Source organism: Camellia sinensis, chromosome 1 (genome assembly GCF_055761805.1).
Source record: "Camellia sinensis isolate YWXY chromosome 1, ASM5576180v1, whole genome shotgun sequence".
NCBI lineage: Eukaryota > Viridiplantae > Streptophyta > Magnoliopsida > Ericales > Theaceae > Camellia > Camellia sinensis.
The window spans coordinates 127407679-127417688 of NC_138961.1; the positions used below are offsets into that span (position 1 = coordinate 127407679).

General features: G+C 34.1%; 1 protein-coding gene across 2 annotated transcripts; it reads left to right on the plus strand.

Annotated features, from left to right (window-relative positions):
• Positions 1 to 250: 250 nt before the first annotated feature.
• Positions 251 to 8120, plus strand: LOC114257197 (pentatricopeptide repeat-containing protein At3g14730). Of its 2 annotated transcripts, none has more exons than XM_082883941.1 (2): positions 251 to 573; positions 5581 to 8120. In XM_082883941.1, exon 2 carries the CDS (start codon positions 5818 to 5820, stop codon positions 7627 to 7629), a length of 1812 nt encoding a protein of 603 aa, XP_082740067.1. In that variant the 5' UTR covers positions 251 to 573; positions 5581 to 5817; the 3' UTR covers positions 7630 to 8120. The 2 variants fall into 2 exon arrangements, with proteins under 2 accessions (XP_082740067.1, XP_082740070.1); XM_082883944.1 differs by lacking the exon at positions 251 to 573 and adding an exon at positions 1190 to 1575.
• Positions 8121 to 10010: the final 1890 nt, after the last annotated feature.

A 10010-nucleotide genomic window follows, 5' to 3' on the forward strand; every position in this document is an offset into this window, starting at 1 on the left:
TATATATCTAATATTTTCAATGCTCCGAGGGTTTACCTTTTTATTTTTTATTTTTTTAAACATACTCGTGGGGTTTACTTGAACCCCTCATTACAACGTAGCGTCGCCCGTGCTGGAGAGTGACCAAAAAGAGTCCAGATCCTCTGCAGCGGTTTCCTGCAGTGGTTCCTGCTGTGGTGCCAAAACGACGTCGTTTCGGAACCTCCTTCCTTTTTTTTTTTTTCTTTCCCCAGCTCCTCTCTTGCACTCCATTCCCAACTCTGAGACCCAAATCAGAGAGATACCACAAGGATGACAGAGAAGAAGAAGGAAGGAAGGAAGAGAAAGGGAAATCACCGGCATCACCAACGAGACCCTTCACCTCCTTACCTCATCGGAAAACTCTCATGCTACCGTCGCCGCTGTCACAGCCCCCAAAGCCTCTGAAAAAAAGGGGCTTCATCTTCTTCTCGCCATTCAATTTGTTCCATGATTTGATGAAGACAAAACCATTAGAACGAAGGCGTTTGCTTGGTCTGGAAGTTCATGATAAATATGTTGGCCTTGCTGTTTCAGATACGAACAACCTCTGAGGTATGAAACTTCATTGAACACAATAAGTTTCAATATTTTCATGCTCTCTCCTGGGCATTTCATGGGTAGTTTTATGTATTTTTTCAGCAGGACATATGTAACAAGTACCCACTATTGCTATAAAATTTGCTAGCATGTTATGATCTACATAGAGTCAAGGATATTTGCTATGTGTTTTTCTGGGAACTTACTGAGTGCTACCTAACACGTTGGTAAAACTAATTTTTGCTTGGTCTGCTGGGTTCTTGTTTCCCTTTGCAAATTGAACGTTAATCAGAACATTCATTCTTGCTATCAGCAAGAAATTTCATAACAGTTAAAGTAAATAAAAACTCCTTAATTTTTTTTCTTTCTTCTCTTATCAATTTGATGAAGAACTAACTCACATTTTAACTTTCAACCATATTTTGAAATGTTTAAAATTTGTTTGTGTTTTGTACTCAAAATACTCAGCATTTAGATATTTAGTTTTGCCTCTGAAAAAATTATGCTGAAATTGAAAATTTGAAACCTTTTTTGTGACTTGGTCATATGTGCCTTTCCATTCCATTCTGCAAACTGTGGTTGTTATTTATGGACGATATGCCAGTAGCCCACTTGATCTACGAGAAGGAGGAGGAGGTTGAGGAGGAGGAGAGATAGAGGAGGAGGAGGTTGAAAATCCATTACGGTCGCCTCGCCTTCGCCTCACCTCCGCCGCCGCATCACAACGCATCGCCTTGCCTCGCCGCCATCGCCCTCCTTTTTGTTTCGTATCTCTGTTTTGCTCCTCGGATGGGTTAGGGTTCTCAGCCTACCTCAGAGAGAGAAGACAATGGACAAAAGAAAAGAAGAAAGAAAGAAAACAAAAAAAACAAAAAAAAAAAAAGATGAAAACGACGTCGTTTCAGTACCACGGCAGGAAGAATTGCAGGGAACCACGGCAGAGGATCCGGACTCGACCAAAAAAGCAACGAGAGGAGAGTGACAGCAGGGCCGTGACCGGCGAGCTAGGAGAGCCCGGTGAGCTGTCTCCCTCTCCCTACTTTCTGTCCTTTTTTGTTTATAGCATTTTTAATGGAACAAATATTTTGCAAATTACCCATATAAGGATAAACCTACTCATGATGAGTGGCTGGCTGGGATAACCCCCAAACACTTTTGAAAAATCCCTAATTTCTATAATTTCTTTGCCCTTATTTAATTGGTTTTAAGTTTTGGTTTATGTGTTTGTTAGACCGAATTTATTTTCCTTAATTCTTTGCTAATTTTTGTTCCTTAATTTCTGTAAACATATTCTTTGAAAGAATCTAAAGCTAATGTAACTTTGTTTCGATCTGTCTGTATATATATATATATATATTTTACATATTTTTGTGGGTTAAATTTCTGTGAATTTTTGTGAGTTGAATTTATGTGGATTCTGAATTTTTGTTGGTTCAATTTTTATTTCCTATTGTAACTTTACATTTTGTTGCTGTAGTTGTTGTTTATTTATTTCCATTATAAATTGGATTTGACTATAATGCAACAAGACTAGATTTTTGTCTTTTGAATTATTGCAATGATATTCGCTAATAGCTGAAAGAATCGAAATGATTTTATCCATTTAAATTGTGAAGCTTATCTTCTTTAAATTCTCCTTAGATACATTACCAGACTCTATAGCTGCTTCATGTTGTGGTAAATTAATTTGTGTTCCATTTAGTTACTGTCTGAAACGAATTCAACTTTGAATTTTTATTGTATTGTTTTTGTGCCAGTTTCTAATCTTTCTCATATTCATCTGGTGGTGGAACATTAATAATATTATAATGTACTACTGATCTTATATACTATACAATTGTAGTGTGCTCCCAAATAACTCCAAATGGCTATTCTTAAATTCTCATTATGTTGAAGTTATCTCCTATTTGGTGCCCTCTTTGATTGTCTTTCATGTTTCCTTTTTACCCGTTTTCTATTTTTTTTGGGGATTAAATGCAGGGGAAATTTGAAACTCATTTTATCTTATTTTTACCTTCATTGAACTGAACTCCTTTTACCTATTCATTTCCCAAGTTCCCATCCTATTCCTCTTCCTCTTTGCAGGATAAGGATTGTATCCAACTATTATCTTGAGTTTTTTTTTTTTTTTTTTTTTTTTTTTTTTTTTTTTTTTTTTTTTTATGGAATTTGAATTGGATATTTATGGTATAAGAATTAGAGATGAAATGGGACTTTTGCATGATATAAAAAGACCCTCACACCCATTAAAAACTTGAAAAACTCCCCCACTCCTCCACTCCTCCACTTTGACACTCCTCTCTTTCCATCTCCGTATTCCAAAGTCCCACTGAAGAACAAAAGCAGATACCTTTGTAACTCATGGACATCATGGTTGATTCATATGTTTGTCACCACCAACGTTGCTATGTTTCCACAATTTTATGCCAACAATTGTCCCCTTAATGTTTGCTTTTGTTATGTTTTCATTGTGATAATTTATGCACTGGAATTGTTTTGGTGCAAAAATTGGGATCATGGTGTGTGTATTTATTGACTTTTTTTGGTTGATTAGATGTTTGAAGTGAGAATTTTATACGTTGTTTCTTTCATAGTTTAATATTGGCCTCTTTTATTAATTTTTTTCCCCCCCTCTTTTGAAATTTTGTGAGCTGTGTTGAAATTTTTGTTCTTAGAGTGTGCTATATGTTGTTGTTCAAATATTTTATTGAATGACTTTTTTTGGGCAATTCTGTTAAAAATTCAATCATATTGTGACACTGATCTATCATCTATCATCTATCAATTTATGCTTATTTCTTTACCTATCAAAAAATATATGTTTATTTGATTCTTTTTGTTTTCAATAATTGTGATTGAAATATATGGCATAAATACATGACATGAATGTGTTCTATTCCTTGTTGATCTAGCATTGTTGGTTATTTTTTTTAAAGCTATTCTATAATTTTGTTTGTGGGTATTGTTCATGATATTTTAGAAGACAGTTAATTTGGGGATTACTCAATTGTATAATGATTTAACAAAAATAGTTAATAAAATTAAACTAAGGAAAGAATATGCTTTTCTTAAAATTTCTTCAATCTCTTAACAAAATGTAGTTGTTCTTAAGACCTCGATTAATTCGACTAAAATTTTAATTAAAAAATTATCATTATCTTTATAATTAGTCAAGTAAATGTAATTTTACACCATAGGGTTATCTCTAAAAATTTAAAGATGTGATGAATATTGTACAATATGAAAATAGGCCGTAGGCTTTGGAGTAAATTTTGAAGAGTTTTTTTGAATAAATTTGGGTAAGAGAGGATATGGAATAATGGATTGAATTTTATTGATTTTTAGAGACAGAGAGATCATGGTAAAACTGAGTCTCTGATGGGTTTGATCCATTATTTTATGGCGCCAAGTTTGACTATAACATAACATGCTTTAGAAAATTGGGAAACTAATTTCACTTGTGTAAAGTTAAGCATTTTTTTTAAAAAAATATTTCAAAAGTAAAATGTGTAGATCAAATGTTTTATTTTAAGCGTGATTTATACCATATCAAGTTTAAATCTACATTATACAATTCATTTTCTGAGTATTTTGTAAAGCAATTTTGAAGATATTTTTTGGGTAACTTTTCTGCATTTTGATCTTGGTTTTGACTCTAAAAGCTTTCATCTTTGCCTGAGGTTAAAATTTTTGGTTACATTATGTCATTATTAGAAGAATTAGGAGTCTATTTTATTAGAATTGGATATTCAAGCTTTTTTCCCAATTAATTGTTTTTATTATTATTATTATTATTATTATTATTATTATTATTATTTCCATAAAAGATGTATAACTCAGCAGTAAAAACTTAAATATCACACGTAGTTGGAGACTTTGCCATGCAAAACATTTTCCCTGTTTCTTTGCAGAGTTGAAGGGGTGAAATTGAATTAGTAGTAAAAGTAAAGCCCAAAAATTTGTTTCAAAAATTGCTATGGGTTTAAGAGTCTTACGAGACTATAAAACTCTTTCAAAGAGGGGAGTACCAATATCATGAGGATTTGGGTTTGCTAATCCCTTAGCAAACCCAAAACCTGTCCGCAGCCCGGGCCTAGATCCTAGGCCTAGGCATCTATTTTGAGGCCTGGCTTGTGAGCTTGGCCCACCAGGCCCGACCTGAGCTCAAGCCCGCGGCTTGACCCATTAGGCTCGATATTGTTTTTCCCCCTGTTGGCTTGGAGAATTTTTGGAATGAGAATGGAGATGGGAAATTACTATTCTTACATATAATTTTTATACAAATTTCTTCACTAGAATGACCTAGTAGTAGCATCTTTGTGATTAAATATCATTTTAAGGGTCATTTTATTTTAATGTCATTCTATATAAAATAATCACTCAATTAGTTTATAGGAAGTAATTTTTTACAAGAAAAGTATACAATTTACAATAATATTAACTAGATCGTTAGAGGAAAAATATATTGGGTAAATTACACTTCGCCCTTTAGCTTTCACCTGAATTTCATTTTGGTCCCTCGCCTATTTATTGTAACAACTAATTCTTTAGACTTGAACATGAGTTTCATGTAGTCCCTTTTTTACGTCACCGTTTTAAATTTGAGTGAATGTTGAAAAATGAAAGACCAAAATAGGATTTAAGTGAAAGTTAGAGGTTTTTTTTTTTTTCCTCAAATAAACACAACCCCCCCCCCCCCCCCCCCCCTTCCCTTAAATGCCCTTAGATGTGCTCACGTTTCTTGACATGAGCACTTTTTGTCAATTTGTTAATAGTAGAGACAGGAGGAATACTTTGAAATTATTTTGTAGTTATTCCACTTCAATGGTTTTTGGCCATTACAGTTACTCTTAAAATTTTCTCTTGTGATCATGATTTAGTTTTGTTGTGATCATGATTTTACTTTATCAAACTTCAAGTCAGATAACTTAAAATTTAGTTTTATTATTTTTTGACAAAGCATTTGACTCAATATTGAGAGAATAATTTTTTATGTGTAAACAAAACAAATGATTTTGGCAGGGCTAATGCTTTTCCATGGAATTGCTCTGATACACACTGTTTGTAATACAGTCGTGTTTTGGCAGAGAAAAATCAACTCCCTCCTAGTGCAACTAACAATTCCCTATCTCAGTTGCTGATCGAAGCTGATACTATGCTCTTGCTCTTAGAGTAGTAACATTGACTATATGGCTAAAGACAAAAGAGAAAATGAAGTTATGAAGGTCAAAATTGTTCTCATATTTAATAATACCAACAATGCGATACCCATATGGGATGAATTTGACAACACTGATTGCATTGTTGCAAGCATGTGCGCAACACAAGAACCTCAGGAAAGGAAAAGAAATCCATGCCTACATTCTCATCAGTGGCTTCCTAAGCTCCCCGCTATCAACAACTAGCCTTATCAACATGTACTCCAAGTGTAACAGCATCACCGATGCCTTAACGATTTTTGATATGTCAACCCATCACCAAAACCAATACCTGTTTGCTTATAATGCGATTGTAGCTGGGCTCATCGCCAATGACATGCCGAGACCCGCATTGGAATCTTACTGGAGAATGCGGTTGGCAGGTATTAGGCCAGACAAGTTTACGTTTCCATGTGTAATTAAGGCATGCTCAGATGTTAAGGAGATTTTAGAAGGTAGGAAGGTTCATGGATTGCTGTTTAAATTTGGGTTGGAGCTGGATATCTTTGTTGGAAGTGCCTTGGTTCATTCTTATTTGAAGTTTGGCTTCACGGATGAGGCACATCAACTGTTTGAGGAATTGCCCATCAGAGATGTTGTGCTATGGAATGCAATGATTAATGGGTTTGCACAAATTGGGCAGCTTGGCAGGGCACTGGAGGCTTGTAAGAAGATGGTTGAAGAAGGGGTTGTTCTGAGTAATTTTACAGTTACTGGGATCTTATCAATTTTTTCTATGATGGGGGACCTTAATAATGGGAGGGCAATTCATGGTTTTGCAATGAAAATGGGTTATGATTCTGGTATTGCAGTTTTAAATGCACTGATTGATTTGTATGGAAAATGCAAATGGGTTGAGGACGCATTGAAGATTTTTGAGATGATGCCAGAGAAGGATATATTTTCATGGAACTCTATATTATGTGTTCAAGAACAGTTTGGTGATCATGGTGGAACTTTGAGGTTTTTCGATAGGATGTTACGAGCTGGGGTTAAACCTGATTTGGTCACAGTCACTACTGTCCTACCGGCTTGCACTCATTTGGCAGCGTTGATGCATGGTAGGGAGATTCATGGTTACGTGATTATCAATGAATTGGAGAAAGATGGTGATGATAAAGATGATGATGTGTATGTTAAAAATGCCGTTATGGATATGTATGTAAAATGCGGGAGTATGAGGGAAGCTCGTTTGGTTTTTGATAAGATGAACTACAAAGATGTGGCATCATGGAATATCATGATTGTGGGGTATGGCATGCACGGGTTTGGAGGTGAGGCGCTAGATATGTTTTATGGCATGTGTGAGGCACAATTGAGGCCTGATGAGGTGACTTTTGTTGGAGTTTTGTCAGCATGCAGCCATGTAGGCCTCGTAAGCCAAGGCCAAGAGTTTCTTGTGCAGATGCAGTCACAATATGGGGTGGTTCCAACCATTGAACATTACACCTGCGTGATTGACATGCTTGGTAGGGCTGGGCAGCTCGAGGAGGCGTATGAACTGGTGTCAGCTATGCCAATTGAGGCCAATCCAGTGGTATGGAGGTCTTTCCTAGCAGCATGTCGGCTCCATGGGAATGCAACTTTGGCTGAGGTTGCTGCACAGCAGGTGTATGAGCTTGAACCAGAACACTCTGGAAGTTATGTATTAATGTCAAACATTTATGGCTCAGTTGGTCGATATGAGGAGGTTTCAGAAGTGAGATATACAATGAAGCAACAAAATGTGAAAAAGGCGCCAGGGTGTAGTTGGATTGAACTCAGTGATCGAGTCCACATTTTTGTTACTGGTGACCGGACACATCCTGAAGACTACTTGATTTATGCTAGATTAAATTCATTAACTACTCGCATGTATGAGCACGGATCCTAACCACGTTCTAACGCATTATAACGCTCCTGCTGCTTGCTTCCTAACATTTTTCTGCTAGCTGTCTAACGTTTTACAGAGACAAATGGAACCGCTTGGTTGTCTACTAGAAGAATTCTACTCCTTCCTCACCGAATAACCTAGGCATCCTCCTAGAATTTTCCAGTATCGGTGCTTCCTATCTATTTTTTCAAAGTCAATTTCACGTGCTACAAGTTTACAACACTGCAAATTTCATGATGATGGCTGCAGTGTGAATTTTGTCTTCTATGCCATGTGCTTCTGCAACAAGCATTAGATTTCTCACAAAATACACACACACACACACATATATATATATATATATATATATATGTCTTTGTTATTAAAATCTTATGATTCGCGATTCGATTCACGATTTGATTTGTAATTTTTGTAAAATCAATATGAATCAATAAGTGAATCTATTTTAGAACTGAATCTTTAATGAGCATGATTCGATTCACTTTTCACGATTCATACAATTCTTGAAACTATCGTGTCCGACGTATTTTCGACTATTTTTTCTCCATCTTTTTTTTGAAAATAATATAATACAACTTCTAATAGCATTTAGTACCAAAATAACAAATATATATACATGATTTGTTATTATTTTTGTCGTCATGGAGTTTTTAATAAGATCCAATCAGATTTAAGCAGACTTAACATGTTTTTAACATTTCTTTTCGTTTTTTTCCTTTTAAAAAAATCATAATACATCTTCTAAAGATGTTTAAAATTAAAGTAACTTACACTATGAATTATCTATTGTTATTTTATTAAATTAAATATAGTTTAATATTACATGGGTGATGTTAGTTATCCCTTTTAAACTATTTTGAGCTTTAAAAATAAAATATCCTAAATAATTTTTTCTTGTTATTTGGTTATTGTTATTTGAAAAAATATGTATGTTTATTGTCTAAATATTAATATCGTTGTTAAATTATTGTTACTTTAGAAATTGAAAGTTGGTCTTTGTTTACTGCCTTTATTAAAAATTGTTGACAAGAAATATCTAAAAAAAGGAAAAGGTAAGGTGATGATCTTACCTAAAAAATTTTGTTAACTTCTTACCTATTAAACTATGTGATCATCATTCAAAAAATTATTTTTATTAATTTAAATCTAAATATTTTATGTTCAGAAAAATACATTTAAAATCCAAATATGTAAATATATTTTTCTAAGTAATTTAAAAAAAAGGTGACCGAGTATTTACGATTCACAATTCAAATCCCGAGTTGACAACTATGATATACATATATCTCTTCTTGGTGGAATTGGTATTACACTGTGCTACTGTCGGCATAGTCCTAACGCTGTCCAAGCCAACGTTCTGGTACCACAGCTTCAAATCCTGGTAATTATATCCCAATTTTCATATTTATGGTCTGTTGCACAATATCAAACTATGTTATTTTCATGCATGTATTTATGTATGGTAATTATTCTTGCCAAATCAGATTTCCATGGACTCGAATATCAATGGAAGAGATGAAAAGAAATTAAGAAAACTATAAATAGGCTTAACTTCGTTAAGTTATAAGAATACTAGATATTGAATGTAGAGTGATAGTCTTTATAGAAGTAAAATCCTTAATATAATCTATCATTACATTGACAAATTTGAAATAACTACATGAATATCCTACTTATTTCTCTGTTCAAACCTCCATACACGATCAATCTCTTACAATTTATCAAGTTTAATCACAAACCAATTTCGAAAACAACAATTCAAATGGAGCTTTGTGATTTCATAGCAAACCAACATGTGTGTATATGCATTAACCCATCAAAAGCAAACTAAAAACCCATCATGCCATCAATATAAAGATCAAATTTAACAAAGCACAGAATGAAAAAAGAGCTTACAAACCACCAACTTCAAAACAAGTCTATCAAAACCAAGCACTTAAATATCATCATAACAGATAACCTTTCACATAGACATATTTGCTAGCTGTTAAATATGAAAAATATGTATTTTGATTTTGTTCTAAAAGCACACGTGTGCTGCTCTAGTGGTAAAAATGTTATTTCCCAGACTGAAGGTCTTGGCTGTAAATCTCATTCACCTCACTATATGATTTTATGTTTTAAATAAGCTATAGTATAGTATAGATAGATAGATTAAAAGTTCATAATTAAAAAATGGAACCCAAAATCACATCTGACTACCATACTGATCAAGTTCCTTGTCATTGTTCTTGCGTAACTGAGGAAAGGGGAGGACATCTTGAGAGACTCAAATTCTCAAACACACCCCCTCTTTTTTTTTTTTTTTTTTGGTTCTCTGTTTTTGTTTTAGAAAATGACTTTGTAAAATGATGTCTCCATTCTAAGATATCAAAAAATTA